General features: G+C 53.4%; 1 protein-coding gene across 2 annotated transcripts; it reads right to left on the reverse strand.

The window, feature by feature from the left end:
• Nucleotides 1-16: 16 nt before the first annotated feature.
• Nucleotides 17-20,718, reverse strand: LOC127693515 (GRB2-related adapter protein). Of its 2 annotated transcripts, XM_052194437.1 has the most exons (6): nt 20,520-20,718; nt 14,606-14,671; nt 12,731-12,828; nt 8,831-8,953; nt 2,759-2,927; nt 17-1,094 (listed from the first exon to the last, which is right to left on the reverse strand). In XM_052194437.1, exons 1-6 carry the CDS (start codon nt 20,595-20,597, stop codon nt 909-911), a joined length of 720 nt encoding a protein of 239 aa, XP_052050397.1. In that variant the 5' UTR covers nt 20,598-20,718; the 3' UTR covers nt 17-908. The 2 variants fall into 2 exon arrangements, with proteins under 2 accessions (XP_052050397.1, XP_052050398.1); XM_052194438.1 differs by lacking the exon at nt 14,606-14,671 and having other exon boundaries at nt 20,520-20,715.
• Between the last annotated feature and the right edge of the window lie 588 nt (nt 20,719-21,306).

Here is a 21,306-nt window from a genome sequence, read left to right on the forward strand (position 1 = left end):
CATATGGGGAGAAAGATTGACATCCACTGGTTAATGTTTTATTTTGAATATGCAGGTACGGGTTGGGAGCGTAGGGTATGCCAGGCTCACAGGAGGGTCTTGGGCCAGCCCTGGACTCAGGAAGAATCCCAGAGACCTGCAACCTGGACTCTGAGGGGACTAAAGACAGCCACAGAGGTTCTCTCTCTGTCTCTGTCTCTTTCTCTGTCTCTGTCTCTCTGTCTCTCAGTCTCTGTCTCCCCTCCCCTCCAAAGCCCACCACCATGCCAGGCCTTGCCAAGTCTGACTCACTTTTCCTAACCTGAAGATGCTCTGACTCTGGGTAGCAGCAGCTCGGGATCCCCCCTGGCCAGGCGCCACCCTCGTGCTGTACATTCACTCAGTGCTGGCCATAGTCTGGCTGTTCCTCCTGAACCTGCAGAGCCAAGGCCTCCAAGCTGGGCTCTGCCTGTAGCCAACAGGAGGAACCCCACTGCATCGCTTCTGACCCTCTCAGGCCTCTTCCAATGGGATCCACCTCTGTATGACCTCATTCCAGTGCTGGTGGGGTAAGGCCAGGAGGCTCCAAGCTGCTAGAGGGGAAGAACTTTGCACTCTTATGGAAGCTGAGGTTGCCCAGGGTTAAGCCAGTTCCCAGTAACTTGTACAACCTGAAAGGCCTTTGGAAGATGGGCAGCAGTTGGCTGTTCAAGGGAAATGCTTTCTAGCTGGGCCCTAGCCATTAGCAGTTGGGTCCTCAAGTCTGGCAAGGATGGGCCTTGTCAATGGCAGGTGATGTCACAAACCCAGAGACCAATGGGAAGCAGTCAGGCCGGGAGCTTTGGCTCCCAGCCCGGTGGTGACCTGTGTTGGTCCTGGTTAGTGAGAGGAAGCCGAGCCCAGAGCATCGCTCCTCTGGTCTCGTGTGGTCACAAGTGTACCGGCTGCACGTAGCTCCGTGGGAAGAAGCCCAGGCGCCCACCTGCCCGGCCCCGCCACCAGTGTGGGTCCTCGCGCTCCACAACTTCCACGATGTCACCTCGGCGGAGGCTGAGCTGAGATGCGTCCTGTGCGGAGAAGTCAAACTGGGCCTGGGCAAAACAAGCCCGGGGTGGCTGTGGAGAAATAGGTGGCAGAATAGTCAGTGGCCTTTGGAGGCAGCAAGCTGTCTGTCCCCAGGAGCCCCATAGGGGGAGGGAGTTCCTGCTGGGGGCACAGGGGGGGTGTGGGGGACATGGACCCTCTGCTGCCCAGATAGTGTGTGGAACTTAGGTCCTGCTCCTCAGGCGGGATGTGGGTAGGCGTCTGATTCTCTCTGGGTCCTAGTCCTCTGGGCACACACACACACACACACACACACACACACGGTAACCCATGCCAGGCATGAAGTGCTTCATGGCTTAGAAATTGCTAGGGAGAAGTTTCTGCCACAGCCCCCTCAGGCTTTCGAGAGTGGGAACCCTGCTTCTGCTCTCTGCTGTCAGGCCTGGGCGTGGCATCCGCTCATCTCTACCTCTTTGGCTCCAGTGTCTTCCCTACTGCCCTTGCCAGGCACCTGCAGTGCCCAGCACAGGCCTCTCCTCTGCCTCTGCTGAGCCTGCAGAACTTAAAACATGTTAGGATTAGTGGGCTCTGCCCAGGAAGGAAGCAGCTCACCCTGCCCCATGCCAATGGGGGACCCCAGGGCTCTGGCAAAGCCAGTACAGGGGTTTGGGAGACTGGGTCTCAGAAACCAGGAGCTTCTAGCTGACCTTAGCTCGCCAGGATGGGCACTGGAGCCATGTGGGCACTAATGGGGTCTGAAATCAGTGCATCTCTCCTGGTAAAGCAAATCCGTTGAATGGGGGGGAGGGGACTGAGGCCCAGCTAAGGGTTAAAATGACCCCCAGGCCACATAGCAGGCTATCAGAAAAGAGGAGAAACACACAAGGCCTGATTGTACAAAGTTGAGCTGCCGTCCCCTCCCTCTCCACAGCACCCAAGTTCAAATATGTCCAGATCTTGATTTGTCCCAGCCTCTAAGCAAAACACCTTGCTGCACTAATAACCCAGTCGGCTGGTGTCATCATCCTAATGAGAGTGAGAGCGGCTCCTGGCTCCTCCTGGCTCCTTGATGAAAGAGCAGGTTGCTGGCAAATTGCTGTTATTGTGGAGAGTAGGGGTGGATGGAGCTCCCTACATGCTGGGCTCAGCCTGGCCAAGTCCCTGAGGCTCACACAGCCCACATCCTGTACAAGTTCAGTTCCTCCTTGGGGAGCGGAGACCAGGAGTTCTCATGAACTGGCTCCCTCTCGGCCTCGGTTTCCTCATCTGTCTAACGGGAACGGTCAGGTGCTCATACTGCAGAGGAGCAGGCCCATCCCAGCCATCAGGAGGCTGAGGTAGGAGGATCACTGTGAGATTTCAGGCCCAGCTGTTCTACAAAGTGCATTTCAGGCCAGCAAGAGATACATAGAAAGACCCTGCCTCAAAACAAAAATCCTGAAACCAAAACCCAAGTCTGAGTGCATAGAGCAGCTCAGGTGTGGGACTCAGCAGGTGCCCAGTCATGCCTTCATTAACAAGCACTTATTTGAGCACCTACTGTATACCCCCAGACTATTTTTGCGTGGGCAAAGTGGAGTTTCTGAACGGGGGCAGTCCCTACCTTCTATGTTGTCCTTCCCTGCCCCATCCTTAACGACTGTAGAGATGACACTCATGTCACTTTGGCAACCTGGGCTTCTTGGGAATGCAAGGAGGTGCCCCTCAGACTGCGGCCTTCTAGTCCTGTCTTTACCTTGATCAGCGGTTGCTCATCACACAGGAAGATCTGCCGTCTCTTAGCGATGGTGGTGGTTCGGTAGAAGTCGACCAGCTCGTTGAGGGAGTTGAACTTCTCCTCCCACAGGAAGTACTTCCCTGAGGCCTCTCGAAGCACTTTGAAGTGCTGCACCTGGTCACCATAACTGGGGGTGGGGGTGGGGGGAAGACAATACCTCAGACCTGCCTCCACCTAAGGAGCTCTGTTCTAGAAAGATCTGGAGTCAGAGGAGACAGAGATCCTGGGAGCCATGCTGGCAGCAGAATATGGGACTCAGGGTATGGGTGCTAGACAAGGCCACTTGCTACTTCAAGCAAGTTACTTAACTTCTGAGAACCTCTGCTTTCTCATGGAGAGAACACTTCATTTAGATAAGAAAGCCGAAAAATGTTGGCCAGCTTACTGGCATCATCACGGGGCACCTCTGAGTCCTCTCTCTCACACCTCTTCAGCGTCCCCTCAGGGTTTTGACATTCCCCTTCTCCCCTCAGTCCTCGCAGTACCGTGGAGGTTGAGTCCCAAGATCATCCTGACTCCCACCAAACTCTGTACCTCTGAGAGACACTCAGATGTTCTGAACCTTCCATGTCCTCAAGAGACTTCCATGGCTGCCATTACATTCATGAAATACCCAACTCTTCAGAGGCAAGAGCTAGCTCCTTGCCTTTGCTGGCCTCTCTGACACCAATGCCCCTTTCTTTTTCTTCCTTTGCTCAGCCTTTCCATCCAGTGCCACCAAACTGTACCAAGTCCCAGCCCCCATAAACAGACCATCCTGCTAGGGACCTGCCTGGACCCCGCTAACAGCCTGTTGCACACCAGGACAGCCTGCTAGCATGAGTGAGCGGAGTGGCAGCAGCTGTAAGTGCTGGGACCCCTTTTCTGTCACAGGGTGACTGGTGCTGGCTCCTGGGCCAATGCACAGTAGGGAAACTGAGACCTGAGTGCAGCCACAACCTGTTCAGAAATCCACAGGAAGCCTGGGTGGGGCTGCCTCTCATTAAAAATGCTCAGTGGAGCTCTCAGATTGATTACTGGTAGGGACAATGGCAGTTGTCACTCCCATTGGGACTATATGTCCCAGATATTCCCAATGCAGCCTGCTCCCAGGGCTGCGCCCTCCAGAGAGACCAACCCCACCTGGAGGCCCTCCACTGCTCAGTCTCTCCCCAGCCCGAGGGCTGGGCTGCTTCACATGGTTAACAGTGAAGATTTAGGATGAAGACAGCACTTGGAATTCAAGGACGCTCCCGGCCCAGCCCAGTCTAAAGTCTGGAAAGGAAGTCAGCTCACACCTGTAACCCCAGTGAGGTTTGTAACCCCAGAGTCTGGTTTGAGGCCAACCTGGACTACATAAACAAGCATCTCTCTTGGCCTTGGCCTTCCAGTAGGAAAGAATTCATTCATTCCTGATAAACTGCCCCCTCTGGAGAGCCAGTATTACAATCCTTGTCAGAGTCAGGGTTCCTCTTGGGTCCCTGCATCCGTATCCAGCCTTATCGCTCACATTCACAAAGGCTTGCATGCAGGCACCAGGATGGAGAGACAGTGCTCCCCTGAGGGTCCGAACAGCTCACTCTGCCTTCAGCCTTTACCACAGAGCCGCCCTGAGGGACCCTCATCACAGACTTTGCTGAGGGCTTCTCTATGGGGGCTGTAGCCGCCAGGTGACCTGGCCTTGAGCCAGCCCTGCCAGCAGCTGCCACCAGCCCTGCTGTACTTCTTTGGAAGGGTCAGGTTCTCTAAAAGGAGGGTTCCGCCAGGGGTGCCCCAAACCCTGAGACTCAGACAAAACTGCTTGTGAGCTGACAGCATAGCATTTGCCATGACTAAGCTACAGATGCCAAGGGTGGGCAAGGGACAGTGGCTCCACCTCTCTGGTCTCAGGTGTAGCTGCATGGGGAAGGGTCATTGTGAGCAGCAGGGTGAGTCTGGCTAGGAGTGCAGAGAAAGGCATGATGGGATGTGGTGGGGCGGGGCAGGCTCCGGACTCCTAAATTCTTGTTCCTCCACAAGCAGCTCAGAGCCTGAGGCTTGGAGAATTTTGCAGGGGAACGCTCTTGGATCCCATGGGAGAACTGGGGGACAGGGCACGGGGCCAGGAGTTCTAGAACTTTCCAACCTGTCAGCTGGGAAATCTTCAGGGCTGGGCAGTGTTACAGTCAAGGCTGTATGTGGCTTGGCTTGTCCTTTCTGCCACCTGCCCATAGCTGCCCGTTTCCCAGCTAAGGAGGGCTAGGTTGTCTGGGAGGGGGTTCTTCCCTCTATGTCACCATCCCGTACCGCTCACCAGGACCTCACCCTTCCCCCAAGCCCCGAGCTGAGTTCTGGAGAAGAGGCAGCATGGACTCATCCCTTGCTGGGCAGCACTTTGTGACCCTGACCCCAACCCCCCACTGACTGTGTTGTGCCTGGTCCCTGCATCAGAAAACTCAAGGTCTTAGTCAGGCCAGTCTTGCTCGGCAAGTTTTTCCTGCCTAGTTGCAGAAGCAGCAGCTGAGAGGGGAGCCAAGCTTGGGTGGGCAGGAGCCCACGCTCCCATTTCCCCACTGAGACTCGCATGGGCCAGGTCTGGGCACTGTCTGCTGGGGGACAAGGGAGAGCAGAGTCCTCGCTGCATCACACGAGGAGAACAGAAATGACCTTGGAAGGACTGGGCACTGGGGAGACATTTCCCTGCCAGGTCTCTGTGTCTCAGAAAATGGTCCCCCAGGACACTTGAGCTCAGTAGCAAGTTTCCACCACTCTTAGCTTTCCTTACCTGCACATTGGGATCTGGCAGCCCAGCCCTGCTCATTTCCCCCATTATTCGGTAATCCTGTGCTCTTCATCACTGGAGCAGCACTCAGGGAACAAGGACCTTTGTCCTATTTTGTGGTGCTCCCAGGGACAGGACCTGGTTCACAGTGGGTGCTCTGACAAGTGTGTGCTAACTGCAAGGCACTCGTAGCCAGAAAGGAAGCAAGACACTTTAATTTGGCCGGGCGGTGGTGGCGCACGCCTGTAATCCCAACACTTTGGGAGGCAGAGGCAAGCCAACTCAGAGGATTTCTGAGTTCGAGGCCAGCCTGGTCTACAGAGTGAGTTCCAGGACAGCCAGGGCTACATAGAGAAACCCTGTCTTGAAAAAAACAAATCTAAAAAACAAAATAAATAAATAAATAAATAAATAAATAAATAAATAACAAAAAAGACACTTTAATTTGGATCTAATTCCCATCAGCCATGACAGAAGAGTCTCAGGCGCCTGGATAGGAGGATGAAGGAAAAGTTCAGTGGACAGGTGCCAGCCAGTGAGCTCAGGGTCAGCTCTGAAACCTGCCCAATGCACTGGCTATGGCTATCAGCACCCAAGGCGCATAAAACCACCTGTGACAATTTTATGTGCCTTGGCATGAGCTTGTGGGAGACCCATGCCAGGGAGGGTGGAGGACCCCTACACTCCAGGATCACAGGTGAGGAGTGACCACCAAAAGAGGACCAGAGTCTGACTGAAGTCAGACATCAGTCCCAAGCAAAACCAGGGAGAAGACCAGGGCTCCCAGGACACCCAACCAGTTTGTCTTCCAGAGAGCCCTGGACAAGAGCAATGGGAGCAGAAGTGGTCTCTGAAAAGGGGGGCTCCCCTTGAGGGAGGGCCACCCTGGGCCATAGTTATTACCAATGTACACCCAGAGCTTAGCTCTGTTTGTACCGATGCCTGCTTTATGGACAGAGAAGCTGAGGCTTCCGGGACAACTTGCCTGGATTTCAGGGCTAGGGGTTAGCCAAGCGGGGACTCACTCCCATTTTGGGAGTCAGTCTCAAGATCCCTGGCCCAGCCTGGGAGGGAGCAAGTGTGGAGATGGCCACCTGGTGGCCCTAAGTGCAATCGCAGTGCTGAGCTGGGAAAGCTCTGGCCTGCCAGATCTAACATGGGCGGGTGCCTCAGGACTTCTTGAGAAGGGACTGGTGGGTGTGTGCCTAGATCTCTCCACGCACCACACATTGGCTGAATTTGCCAACTGAAAACCTATCCCATCACCCTGTCGTCTCCGCTTCTGGTCAGGCTCACTAACATCCAGATTGTGATTGGATCATGCAACCTCTGATCATTTTTTCACGCATACTGTTCCCTGTGCCTGGCACCCCCAGACCCCAGCAGCGCTCCCACACATGTTTAAGGCCTGGCTCTGCCGCCCCTTCTCCTCTCAGAGTATGTCCTTTGTTTGTGGATTTTCTTCTGCACCTGCTCATGGTGGAGCTTCTGGCTCTCCGTGTATCCCATCATGCTCTCTGGCTTCTGCCCTTCTGCCCTTGTCCCAGGGTGCCTAACCAGGAACACCCTCCAAGAGCTGCCAAGGCATCCTGGGTCTGTGGGGAGCTCAAGAGGAGTGTGACGGGACAGGTTTCTCTCTGCTCCTACTCCAGGCCTGGTCTGTGCCGGGTGCCCCTGTGTGGGGCTAGGTGATCTTGGGACTTCGGGAAGCTTTCAGGAGTTACTGAGGCTGGCCTATCCTTCTGGTTGTGTCATCCCTAGAAGTCACTTCCAGTTGTGACCTATAGGGTGTTAAGGGGCAGGGATGTCCAGGCTAGACTGGGGTACAGAACCTTCCCGTACATATGGTGCCAGACGGGCAAGAAAGCTGGAGAAGGTGTGGAGGACCCTCCTGGAGTAGCCATTGGCTGCCGCAGGGTTAGGGTGGCTGCTAAGTAACTATGGGAGACAGAACACGTGATGATGCATCGGGCCATGGCCTTAGGACAGTAGCCCCAACCTAGGCCTTGTAGCTCCACAGGCAATCAGAGCAGAAGGGAGGAACAGCAACCCACAGGGGCCGCAGGGTCTTCACACGCTGCCCTTTTCCTCGGTATGTGGAACAGCCACTGGCCAGAGGTCAAGCCTGGCCTTCTGATCAAGCATTCTTGAAGAGCCATAGATAGGCCACACCTTCCTCCGTCCCTTTAGCATAGTAGCCTATTGCATTCCACTACTCCAGGCAGTCAGGCAACAGAGTCCTGAGCCATGTCATCAGGCCCTGACCCCACTCTCTTCCTCCTGCTTCCTCCCCCACCCCCACAGCCCCGCTGTGGGGGGGGGGGCTCTATGGATGGAACTTCATCATCCCCCTCCCTGCCCCTCATGGCTCCCTATTGCTCTGAGAGAAAACCCAAGCTGGGTACCAGCCCTCTGCCCTGTGGCTCCCTCTCTCTGAGTGTGAGCCAGGCAGGCTCTGCGCCTTGTTTCCAGCTGCTCCCACCACATGGCTTTGGGGTTCTTGCACAAAGCATCCAGGACACCCCACCGTGGGGCTTTGCACTGTGCTCCCTCTGTCTAGAAGTCTTCCCTGCATAGGTGGAAGATTCCCTCCCAGCTCAGAGACCCTTCTCTGATACCCCACACCTACCCACACCCACCCACCCCACCCCTCACCCAACCCCGGTGCATGTGATTCCTTGTTTTCTGTCTTCACGGCACAGCTGCCTCTGTCCCCTTTAGTGCTGTTTCCCAGCTACAAGCAGCCTGGCCCAACTTAGAAGTCAGTAACCCGCCAAGGTTGGCAGCCAGGGGCTGACCCTGCTGCCCTCAGCCCCTTCTGCTTCACCAAACTGCAGAGTTCATCTTAGTAAGCTGCCGCCTGACTCCCAGTCCAGCAACCCTGCTTCGGCCTCTGTTACCAGACACTATCTTATAAGGTGTGAGCTCCTCCCGATGGAGTAAATACAACATTCTGCTTTAGGTCTACTGACTCAGTCTTCCAATGACCTATTTTATCTATGAGGAAACAGGCTCAGCAGGGTTAAGTAGCTGGTTCTGTGCCATACAGCCGCAAAAATGACAGCATCAGAATTACAAGTACCTGGCCTCAGTCTGTGCTGTCAACATTGTCACCAAGTAGGACCCTGCGGCAGAATGTTCTGGACACCAGCCTGGGGCCCCATTGGGTGTCCTCCCCCCCACCACCAAGAACCCTCCAAGCCTGCTTGCTGAGCCCTTTACCCAGCCAGGGGCCCTGCCAGGCCTGCCCCTACCGCCCACGCACCCACCCACTCCGCCCGGGAGCTCACTTCACAGAGACTGAGAACTCGCCCGGGGAACTCTCGCTCTCCCTGATCAGGAAGGCTCCTAGGTGGTTGCGCTTCATCAGAGTCTCTTCAGCCAGCTGCCGAGAAATCCTACCCGAGTACCACCTGTGGGGAGAGGGGACAGTGTCTGCAGGTGTCCGTTAGGTCGGTGGCAGGGCTGGTCCTCAGTCCCTGCTCAGTGGTATCATTGTGACCATTTCACACGTGAGGAGATTGAGAAATAGGGAAGAAAATCAAGGTCACCTAGGGAGAGGCCACCCAGAGCTGAGGTAACCTGTCCCTGCTGTGTCCTGCCGGGCCGGGCGAACCCACACCCAAGACAGAAAAACCACAGTCAGGTGCTCCACCAGCCAGCTCGCCTCAGTCTGACTTGTAGACGGAGATTATCTTTCCTTTTCTTTTTTTTTTTTTTTTAACAGAGCTGAGGACTGAACCCAGGGCCTTGCACTTGCTAGGCAAGCGCTCTACCACTGAGCTAAATCCCCAACCCCTATCTTTTCTTTTCAAGATTTATTTTTATTATTTTTTAAATTATACATATTATATATAGGGGGTAGGGTATGTGTGTGTGAGTCCAGAAAAGGGTGTCAGGTCTCCCAGAGTGGGAGCTACAGGTAGTTGTGAGCTGCCGGATGTGTGCTAGGAACCAAACATGGGTCCTCTGCGAGAGCGATATGTACTCTCAAAATTATTTGTTTACTTCTGTGTGGGCACATACATGTTCAGGAATGTACATACTACATGCATGTAGTCTAGAGGACAACCAGCAGTTCTCCCCTCCCACTGTTTGCATCCTGGGGACTGAAGTCAAGTCACTGGGTTTGGCAAGAAGTGCCTTTAACCGCTGAGCCATCTCACTGCCCCGGTTAAAAAGCATAAAATTGTGCTAGGGTGTGAGTCAGTGGAGTGCTAGTCTAGTGTGTGTGTGAGGCGCTACGCTCATCCTCAGCACCACAAATAAATATGGGTGACATCAATAGTAGTGGTCTCCCTTCCCTGTCCCCCTCCTGAGTAGGAGCAGACTTGGTACAGAACTGTACCTGCTAAGTCTTGGGACTCTTGCAAGGCAGGGGCAGCCTCTCCTGGGGTCCTTCCTGTCTGCTGGGCTAGCCAGCTTCTGCAGCGAGGCCTCAAGGGCCTCTCCGGCCAGCCACTCTCAGTTTACTGACCCTGGGACATTGTATTGAGTTCCTAGGGTAGAGTGCTGGACCTAGAGGGTATTCTCTGGGAGGTGGGGGCCCTCAGGAACGGTAGACTGCCTGCCACACCTGGACATAACTCCAAAATCCACACAATGGAACTTGTTCTCAGTGGTGGCTATTTTTGGTTGTCAACTTGACTACCTCTGGAATTAACTAAAACCCATAAATAGAGGGCACACCTGTGAGGGATTTTTACTTAATCTGAAGTGGGAAGATATACTTCTGATCCGAATCTCTGAGGTAGGAAGATATACTTTTAATCCAGATCTTTGGAACTAGGATAACCCACCTCTAATGGAGGAAGTCTTTGCTCTCTGCCTGCTTGCCCTTGACTTGCTAGCAAGTCCATTCCCTCACTGGCATTAGAGCTACTTCTGCAGAATTTCAGTGTAGACTGGATCAGCTGAGACATCTAGCTTTGTGGACTGAGCAACTACTGGATTCTTGGACTTTCTGTTCATAGCCAGCCACAGTGGTGACAGGGTCATGGGTCTCTAAGCTGTGAGTTACAGAGGAAGGGTTCACCTGCTGGAAGAACAGTTGAAGAAGTTCTAAGTCTCAGTTCTCATCACTCCATCTTTGACTATACCATGTTGCTTCTTGGACTGGGGTGGAAACTGAAACCCAGGGAGGACTGGGGTCTCCCGAGAGGCTTTGCTTAGCGAGGCTGAGGTTCAACCTCAGACACACAGCTGCTCTCTCAGACTTTCTGTCCCTCTCTGGTGGCTCATGAAGGGCCTCCCCCACCAGGTGCAATCCCAGTCTTCTTGCAAGCCAAGTGATCTTGGACAAGCCACCCAGTCTCTCTGCGCCTCTGCTGGTCTATAAGGTGATGGGTTTTGTTGTTGTTTGTTTGTACATTTCTTTGTATTTGAGACAGGATTTTCTGTGTATCTTTAGCTGTCTTGGAACTTGCTCTGTATACTGGGCTGGCCTCAAAAAGAGACCCATCTGCCTCTACCTCCCAAGTGTTGGGATTAAAGGTGTGTGCCACCACCGCCCAGCCTATAAGATGATGTTAAGAGTTCCCACCCAGGCGGGCAGTGGGCAGCTATAGGAACAGCTGAACAGCTGAAGGTGTTTCTACCTGCCGCTTTCACAACACGCTTCATACCCCACCTCCCACACATCCCTGGGCCTGTTTCTGTCATCTCTGGCAAACTTCTATTTGAACCACCAGGCCCAGGGGCCTATGCTGTTGCTCAGGGCCTCCCCTGCCATTACAATCACTTCACTACCCTCCAAATCCACTGAGAATACCGGGTCTGCATCTCCAGATCCAGGTGCAGAGGACATCCTGGGGCTCAGGGAAAAGAGTGGGCCTGGATAGGCAGAAGCCTTCTAGGACTACAGACCCCTCTCTCGCCGCCACCATAGTCAGAGCCTTCACATCCAAGATGGGATGACCCTCACAGCTGTTTTGGGCCAGGGTAGGACCTAAGATGACCTAACTGGGCCAGCTACTCAGCATGTCCCTTAGGACCTGGCGAGGACCTGATCACGACCCTGCTTGGTCCAAGCACAGGTCGTGCATTCCAGGCACCAGAGGCTTGGGTTCCTTGACTCTTGAGTATCCTGATGAACTCTCCTTTGTCACAGCCCCCATGACAGCCTGACCGAGGACTGCAGCCCTTGCAGCCTCTCTCCTGGCCCTGGGTCAGGTCTGTTCAGCAATACAGCCTCCCAACCTCTGCCTTAATCCCTCCCTGTGGCCACCCAGGCAACTGCAGCCTGAGCTCCTGCACGCCTCAGACCTCGCCTGGCTAGCATTCTGTGCTTTTCTCTCTTCTCCTGTGTCTTCCTTCTCCTGCCTCTATGTGGTGTGTGTGTGGGGGGGGGGGGGGAGAGTGACAGGCAGGAAAGCCCACAGAGTGGTTAGGGATGGGAACCCAGAACAGGTGTTGCCACCTCCGGGCCAGCAGAGGAAGCTGGAGGTGGCAGCAGCTTTGGAAACAAGCAGAAAAAAGACAAAGAGGAAATACCCTTTGGGTTCCCCACGCCTGGCTGTACCTCCCTCCCTTCCACCCAGCACAGCTCCCACCTGCTGACTGAGCTCCGCCCCGGCTGGGCACTCCCATGGCTCTCTGCTCCCTTGTCTCAGTGCCTGAGGCTCTTCTTGCCTGTCTCCTGTACTAAAGGGTCTGCTCATTGCTTTCCTTGGCTTCCTCCCTCTTTCCGTCTTCCCCTGAAAATGCCAGAAGTCATTGCCCTTGTCTACACGGCCAACTCCTAGATCTCCCTCAGCATCTCACTCTTTGCCACCTTTTCTGAGAGGCACCCTGATGCTGCCTGCCTTTCTACAGATACTTTCTGTGTCATGTGTATCCCACCATTTTGATCCCCTGTCCCTGTGTCTGGCTCTCTGGAACCAGATCAATGACCCAGATGCCATTTAAGGTCTAGCCAGTTGGTGTTCGAGGATCGTTTAGCTGCCTAGACGTTCTGAGAGCAATACTGGATGCCATCTGCTAAGAACCTGACCCAGGTCCCAGGCCTGAGACGTCTGGGCCTGACTGTACTTCTAGCCTATCCAAGTACTTCTAGACTATCTAGATAGTCAGCCAGGGCCCATCTTCTTGGGGTGTGTTATATCCAGGGCCATCCCAAGCAGCTTGGCTCTGGCAAGGCACTATGGGGTTGCATAGCCTCCGGGTGGATAGTGGCAGTAGTGACTACTCACGGGTGTGGCTTTACACGGATGTAGTTCTTGGGAACAAAACCCTCGGCTCCTCGGAGCTCTGCCTTGTACCAGTTCTGGTCATCTTCCATGTTCAGGATCTGTAGGAAGGAATAATATGTCTACTTGGCTACCCGCTGAGTTCCTGCTGCCTGCAGCAGCTCCCAAGGCCTTTCCTAGAGGACCGAGCCCTGGGTGAGGACCTATTGTATCTCACAGGCCAAGCCTGCCGTCTGGCAGGTGGACATCTACACCTTCCATCTAGACCCCCAGGGGCCTCGGAGAAAGGGAATAGACTTGTGTTCCTCAGTTCTTGACTGAGCTGTGTTTGCAGGAGCCCAGAGCTCAGTGACCACTGAGATATGCTATCTCAGTGGAGGCCCCCAGATGGTTCGGAGAGCTCCAACAGGTGGCTGTCTTGGGCCACGTGTATTTAGTGTTTGGAATGACAGTGAAGATCAGGAATAGAAGGACAAACAGAAGATCCCATGTTCTGATGAGGCAAGTTCCCAGAGTCAGGCCCAGATCCTCAGGGCCCCACAGATACCCTCCAAGTCTGTGGCCCTGTCAACCCCAGTTGAACTACCCAGCCAGAACTGGGTAGAGAGTCACTAGGTGGACCACTGAAGGGTAGAAAGCAGGCCTTGGGAGGGGACAGCACCTTCCATCCCATAGGCAAATTTGCCCTGTGTCACTCTAGTTCTCAAGAAAGCTGAAGAAGCTGACATCACCAAGTACTGTTTCCCACATAGGCTTAGAGCAGGAGTGAACCTGGCCAGGGCGGCACAGCATACGCAGCCCCTACAGTTGGTATAGAGTGTTGGCAATGCTGGCCTTGGGGGCCTTGGCCCACTGGCTCTCACCCCACTGGACTCCTGCCTTGTCCCTGGTGCCAAGCCTGACACCCTTCTCTGCTTAGGAGGAGGCTGCAGAGCTGGCACCTCTGCACCAGGGCAATAGAAACGGGGAAATTGACATGTCTACATGTCTGTGTGTATGATCTGCCAGTGAGAAGCAGCTAAACAGCTGGGCTTGTGCCTCAGCCCAGTCCTGAGCCCACCCCCAAGGAGGCACTGAAGCCAGGCTGAGCCCTTCCTTCCTTCCTTCCTTCCTTCCTTCCTTCCTTCCTTCCTTCCTTCCTTCCTTCCTTCCTTCCTTCCTTCCTTCCTTCCTGGCCTGAAGAAGGTCAGCAGCACTGGGAAGACAGAAGCCGGTAGCTGGACAGATGGAAGTGGGTAGTGGCTCAGAACCACTTTCACTCTAAATGAAACAAAATTTCCCCAATGTGGCCACAGCTTGAGGAAGAAATCCAGTGCTTTTGAGCTCTGGCTACTTCTGTTGTCTCTAGGGATTTGGCTCCAGACATTAGCTTGTCTGGAGCGTGGCTGTGGCCAACGGTGCAACGTCTCATGCTATAGTTTCCATCTGTGGCCACTGCGTCCTTAACCCCGGCCTCGTGCTGCTCTGCCTGCATCCATCTCTTTGTGCAGACCAGGGATGTTTCTATGCTTACTTTGCTGAATTTTTGTTTTGTTTTTGTTGTTTTGTTTTTGTTTTGTTTTGTTTTTTTCAAGACAGAGTTTCTCTGTATAGGCCTGGCTGTCCTGGAACTTACTCTGGCTTGCCTCGAACTCAGAAATCCTCCTGCCTCTGCCTCCCAAGTACCGCTACTGCCTGGCTCCTTGTTGAATTCTTACTGTTGATGGAGCCCTGGACCTTTGAAGCTGTGGGACCCCACACCCTCAGAGAACACACTTCAGGTTATTGCTGCATTCTAAGTCAAGCTCAGAGCCTGTCTGTCCCACCATTAGCTATGCCTGCTGCTGGCCTTCCTACTGCCCCCAAATGCAGTCCCTGACAGCTTTACTGAGCACTTACTGGGTGCAGACAACAAAAGGAGTCCTGAAGGTGGTGTGAGTGATAGGAGCCTGTCCCTGGGGATGCCTTAAAGAAGCAGAGAGACAAACATCAGCTTCATGCAGTGAGGAGTGTCAGGGAGCCACTGTCTGGACAAGGAGCTGCCAGAGGGGCTCACAGTGCTCAAGAAAGCTTGTGTTAAAAAATGAAAAGAAACCAATGATGAAAAGATATGGGAACAGTCCCCATGGTATAGGGAATAGGGGGACAGGCGGGGCAGAGCTTCTGAGATAAGCCCAACTCTGGCTCCTTGAAAAGAGGCCATGGGTCTAAGGAGGACTGCACTAGCTCCATGACTGGAGGGGAAGGGCAGGGATAGATGCTGAGATTCCAGGCAGGAGTCCAGAGCTGCAAGGTTTCAGGGGCAGGCTGCTAGGATGTGTGGTACCATCTGCTTCCCAGGGAGAGATCAGTCTGCATCCCTGGGGCAAACTAATCAGTGTGTGTGTGTGTGTGTGTGTGTGTGAGAGAGAGAGAGAGAGAGAGAGAGAGAGAGAGAGAGAGAGAGAGAGAAGCACCATGTTTATTTTCTAGCTAACAGTGGCTTCTGCCTACCTAGAAGGCCCTGCCTGACAAAGAGGGCCTTCATTCCTGGTAAGTGTCACTCAGTGCCACATGTCTAGGGGGTTTCCACCTACATTTTCTGCACAGCACCTGGAGAGGAAGTTGTGTCCCACCTGCAAGCTGGCTCCACTTGGTGTGACCTAGTAACACCCATCAGAGCCCAACAAGGGAGGGGCTGGACACTAGCACACAGCGTAGGCCTGGGCAGAGAGGACGGGAGCTGCCGTACACGTATAATATTTCTAAGCTACTGACAGTAGGGAGAGACTGTAGTGAGGTAGGGAAGCACTCTGGGGTCAAATTCAAAACAAGGCCCAAAATCTCAGAACGAAGATACTGAGTAATATTTAACAGAATGTGCTAACAGATTGAAATGCATAGGAAGTGTGGGTGGGCGGTGGTCAATACTAATATATCAAACCAGTTCATTGTGACCATGGCTAGCAGCTGGCAGCTGGCTGTAGCAGTGAGGATGTCCATCCTTTTATCTGTGCACTTTTCCTGCTAGTCTGAAACAGGTCTAAAGCATAGCCAGTTGACCATAAAGGTTGCAGGAGCAGCCAGTGCAAGGACTGGGAAGTGGGACCTAGAGGGAAAGTGTTTGCCCAGGATGCACAAGTTCATCCCTAACACTGCAAGAAAAAGGGTGGGGCTGCAGTGTGTGTTCCTCTGTTCTAGCACTGAGGAGGCGAGGCAGGAGGATCACTGTAGGTTTGAAGCTAGCCTGGGCTACATAGTGAATTCAGGGCCAGCCTGTACTTCACAAGGAGACCTTGTCTCAAAAACAAGAAAGGTGGGCCAGGGACATGGGTCAGCAGTTAAAGGCACTTACTTTGAAGCTTAATGAAAAGGTGTCTGTTTGGTTATAGAGGAAGTTTCTGGGGCGTACAACAGATTATTTTTCATTTTGGGGCAGGATTTCTAATGCTATCTATGCAATTGCTTCAACATCCAAAGTGCCATCTAACTATAGGGACATGGTATCTGACTATGGGACATGCCATCTGACTATAGGGACATGCCATCTGACTACAGGGACATGCCATCTGGACCACAGGGACATGCCATCTGGACCACAGGGACATGCCACCTAGACTATAGGGACATATCATCTGGCCTAGTGCAAAAAAAATTTTTTTTCCAAGACACACTTTCTCTATGTGTAGCCCTGGCCATCATGGAACTTGCTCTGTAGACCCAGCTGGCATCAAACCCACAAAGATCTGCCTGCCCCTGTCTCCCAAGAGCTGGGATTAAAGGTGTACACCACTACCACCTGACTCCTAGTACAAAAATGTAAAGTTTTTTATGTTTCCAACATATTCATCTAGATCAGTGGTTCTCAACCTGTAGACTGCAACCCCTTTGGGAGTCGAATGACCCTTTTACAGGGTCACCTATGACCATTAGAAAAAACAGACATTTATATTACAGTTCACAACAGTAGCAAAATTACAGTTATGAAATAGCAACAAAAAAAAATTCTATGGTTGGAGGTCACCACAACATGAGGAACTGTATTAAATGGTCACAGCACCAGGAAGGTTGAGAACCATTGCCCTGATCATTATGTCACTTCACCTGTCTGCCACCCCAACAGGAAGGCACAAACCTCTCCATGCTCTGCACCCTTGGAGGCTTTGTTGTTCTTTTCTTCCTTCCTTCCTTCCTTCCTTCCCTCCCTCCCTCCCTCCCTCCCTCCTTCCTTCCTTCCTTCCTTCCTTCCTTCTTTTCTTTTCTTTTCTTTTTTTGGTTTTTGGGATTTTTTTTTTTGAGACAGGATTTCTCTGTATAGCCCTGGCTGTCCTGGAACTCACTCTGTAGACCAGGCTGGCCTCGAACTCAGAAATCCGCCTGCCTCTGCCTCCCAGAGTGCTGGGATTACAGGTGTGCGACACTACCTCCCAGCTGTTCTGGTTGTTGTTTTCAAAAGCAAAGTGTTTTTAAAGTAAAGTGGCACTGGCCATGGCAGTGAACACAGTTGGTTACAGCACGAGGAGGTAGAGGCAGAGGCCGAGGCCAGCCAGGGCTACAGAGGGAGTGTTCCAGGACAGCCAGGGCTACACGGAAGAACCCTACGTCAAAAAAACCAGACCAGACCAAACCAAGCAAGCAAGACAAAAGAGCTCTTTACATGTTATTGTCATTTAGGTTAGGAAGTTTTTCTTTTCTTTTCTTTCTTTTTTCTTTCTTTCTTTCTTCCTTCCTTCCTTCCTTCCTTCCTTCCTTCCTTCCTTCCTTCCTTTCTTTCTTTCTTTCTTTCTTTCTTTTCTTATTTGGTTTCTTGAGACAGGGTTTCTCTGTGTAGCTCTGGCTGTCCTGGAACTCACTCTGTAGACCAGGCTAGCCTTGAACTCAGAAATCTACCTGCTTCTGCCTCCCAAGTGCTGGGATTAAAGGCCTGTACCACCATGCCCAGCAGGAAGTTTTTCTTACTCTGAGCTACTTCTGTGTCTCTTCTGCTCATCCAACAGGCCCAGAGTCCTCTCTTCCCTCTCACACTTCAGTCAAACTCTTCAAACAGGTCAGGGCCCTGCGTTGAGGAGCCTTTGGGAGAGCTGTTTCTGGACTGGGTGCTCCCTCTCCCCCAGGCTCTGGACTGGGTGCTCCCTCTCCCCCAGGCTCTGGACTGGGTGCCCCCTCTCCCTCAGGCTCTGGGCTGGGTGCCCCCTCTCCCTCAGGCTCTGGGCTGGGTGCTCCCTCTCCCTCAGGCTCTGGGCTGGGTGCTCCCTCTCCCTCAGGCTCTGGGCTGGGTGCTCCCTCTCCCTCAAGCTCTGGGCTGGGTGCTCCCTCTCCCTCAGGCTCTGGGCTGGGTGCTCCCTCTCCCTCAGGCTCTGGGCTGGGTGCTCCCTCTCCCTCAGGCTCTGGGCTGGGTGCTCCCTCTCCCTCAGGCTCTGGGCTGGGTGCTCCCTCTCCCTCAGGCTCTGGGCTGGGTGCCCCCTCTCCCTCAGGCTCTGGGCTGGGTGCTCCCTCTAACTCAGGCTCTGGGCTGGGTGCCCCCTCTCCCCTAGGCTCTGGGCTGGGTGCCCCCTCTCCCTCAGGCTCTGGGCTGGGTGCCCCCTCTCCCCTAGGCTCTGGGCTGGGTGCCCCCTCTCCCCTAGGCTTTGGACTGGGTGCCCCCTCTCCCCCAGGCTCTGGGCTGGGTGCTCCCTCTCCCCTAGGCTCTGGGCTGGGTGCTCCCTCTCCCCTAGGCTCTGAGCTGGGTGCCCCCTCTCCCCTAGGCTCTGGGCTGGGTGCCCCCTCTCCCCTAGGCTCTGGGCTGGGTGCCCCCTCTCCCCTAGGCTCTGGGCTGGGTGCTCCCTCTCCCCTAGGCTCTGGGCTGGGTGCTCCCTCTCCCCTAGGCTCTGGGCTGGGTGCTCCCTCTCCCCTAGGCTCTGGGCTGGGTGCTCCCTCTCCCCCAGGCTCTATGACAGACAGCTCTTCCAGTCTCCAGGTTTCCACACCTCTTTTGAGAACTTTATCTCCAAGCAGCCCTCCCAACCGTCAGCCTCCTGTCTCACTCCCCATGCCCTTGCATGAAGCTTGGATAAGCCTGGTGCTTGTCAGAGTGAAGGCGGAAGCTGTACCCCAAGGCCTACCAACTACCCATAGCCAAACCCCCCCCCCCCAGCTTGGCGGAGTCTCTCGTGCTCTTCCCGCTCCCTCACTGAAAGCCCACTGTGCACGCTGCTCCCCTCCTTGAACTTTCGGGTCCCATTCTCATGACTTCTGATGCACAGATGGACACCCTCCTCTTTCTCAGCAGACTCTTAGCAAAGCGGTCCCCTGCTTCTTGAAAGTCTATAAAGGAGGAGGCTATCACTCTGCACAGTAGGTACCCCAGGGACCTCACTGGTCCCTCTGAGCCCAGGCCAGAATCTTCCACACAACATTCCTAGTTCTTGTGAGCCAACTACCCTTAAGTGTGTGTGAAAGATATACCCCATGCTGGTCTCTGAGCAAAACTTGAGTCTGGACAGTCTCCTATCCCAGGCCTTTCTAAGGCCGAACTGGTTGAGTGTGCATAGTACCCAGAGCCAACAGCTTTGGTAGATACAGGTGCCAGCACCTTAGCTTGAAGAAGGGAGTACACAAAGGTATGTGGCCGCTTTAGGACCCATACCAACATCTGAACCCCAGCTTAGAGCTTTAGACACCCAGGGACTGAACAAAAAAAGACCCAAGAGCTAAGCAATGGAGGCTGGTTCACACTACATACATAGACACTTTCCTGAGCCGCCATCACTGCAGCCAGGCAGTGGTCTTCCACAACCGAGAGCTCCACACTGAGCCTGGGGCCCAGGCACAGGATGGCTCTAAAGAGTCTGTCCCCACGCTTGAATCTTGGGGCCAGGGCTCAGCATGGGAGCCTGCTGCTCCAGAAGGGGCAGTGGAGGGCACGGGATGAGTCATTGGCATTCCAGTGCCCACGATTCAGCATGACCACTCTCCAGACCTTCATTGCAGCCTCTCGGCTCTCCTGTTATATGCAAACTTCTAAGTCAATTGCATCCCAGGTCGAGATTTCGTGTGTCTAATGACTTGGAAGGCCACCACTGCAATTCAGAGTGCCAGGTGAGAGCAAATCATTCTATTTCCCCATTTCCCCTCAATACAGCTTAATCCCAGCTATCTTAGCCCAATTAGGTTAGTATGTCTGCTTGTTTTAGATTCTCTCTCTCTCTCTCTCTCTCTCTCTCTCTCTCTCTCTCTCTCTCTCTCACACACACACACACACACACACACACATACACACACACACATACACACACACATACACACTTTTTCACACACATACATGATCTCTGCTTTTCTGTCTCTTTCTGTTTCTGATCTCAAATCTTGTCTATTAAACTTCTTTTCTTAAAAAAAAACAAAAGCCGGGCGGTGGTGGCACATGCCTGTAATCCCAGCACCCTGGGAGGCAGAGGCAGGCAGATTTCTGAGTTTGAGGCCAGCCTGGTCTATAGAGTAAGTTCCAGGATAGCCAGGGCTATACAGAGAAACCCTGTCTCAAAAAAAAAAAACAAAAGTCCAAAAAAACCAAACCAAACCAAACCAAAACAAAACAAAACAAAACAACCTAAAAAACTGGGGGATTGAAGCAAGTTCTGCCAGGCACTGTGGCAGCTGCCTCAAACTCTCAAATGATCCCAAAGGAAGGATCACTGATAAACACTATCCCAATTTCCTAAATGAGGAATCTGGAGAGAGCAGAGGCAGCCAACCTGAGCCTGTCCCTCACAGCCCAGACTACCAGGACGACCCAGGGTGCTGGTTCCAGCCCTGCCAACCCTGTCAGTCCCCTCGACCCAGCTCCAGCCCTCTGTACCTTAAGCGTGTCCCCCTTGTTGAAGGCCAGCTCATCACTCTCGGTGGCCTGAAAGCTGTACAGGGCCACAGACTCCATCCCACTGTCCCTGGGCTTCAGCCGAGGACCCAGCAGCCTCAGCGTCCTGCTTCCTGCCCCGGAGGGACCGCTTCCTTTGTTTTGAGTGTTTGTTCTTTTGAAGCTGCAGCCGGAAACTGCCCTTGATGGGGGAGAAACAGGAAGCAAAGACATGTCACCCTTGTCATAACTCATAGAGGGCATGCTCACAAACCCACCTTGACTGTGGGGGAGTCCCCATTATTGGACAAGGCAGAACCATCTCATGCTTGGTCTTTTATTTATTTGTCTTATATAGGGTTTCTATTGCTGTGAAAAACACCAAGACCAAAAACAACTTGGGAGGAAAGAGTTTTTGTTTGGCTTAGGTTATAGTCTATCAGGAAAGCCAAAGCAAGAACCTGGAGGCGGGAACTGAAGCAGAGGCCACAGAGGAACACTGCTTACTGGCTTGCTTCCCATGGCTGGCTCAGCCTACTTTCTTATGCACCCAGAACCACCTGCGCAGGGGTGGGACTACCCACAGAGAATTAGACTCGTCCACACCAATCATTAATCAGGAAAACGCCTCCACAGACTAATCTTCAGGCCAGTTCTCAACTGAAGTTGCCTCTTCCCAGATGACCCTGACTTGTGTCAAGTTGAAAAAAAAAATCTAACCAGGACAGTACTGACACCTGTAGAAATTCCTAAGCACCCACCACCTCAAACCCAAATTCCAGCCTATGTT

This window comes from Apodemus sylvaticus, chromosome 10 (genome assembly GCF_947179515.1).
Source record: "Apodemus sylvaticus chromosome 10, mApoSyl1.1, whole genome shotgun sequence".
Taxonomy (NCBI): domain Eukaryota; kingdom Metazoa; phylum Chordata; class Mammalia; order Rodentia; family Muridae; genus Apodemus; species Apodemus sylvaticus.

What these genes read in the sequence shown, in the direction of transcription:
- LOC127693515 (XM_052194437.1), bottom strand. Translation starts at nt 20,597, where the DNA reads ATGGAGTCTGTGGCCCTGTACAGCTTTCAGGCCACCGAGAGTGATGAG. An exon ending in CCTTTTGTTGTCTGCACCCA is followed by an intron (nt 12,829 to 14,605) that starts GTAAGTGCTCAG and finishes TCCTTCCTACAG; the next exon opens with ATCCTGAACATGGAAGATGA. An exon ending in GAGTTCTCAGTCTCTGTGAA is followed by an intron (nt 2,928 to 8,830) that starts GTGAGCTCCCGG and finishes CCCCACCCCCAG; the next exon opens with TTATGGTGACCAGGTGCAGC.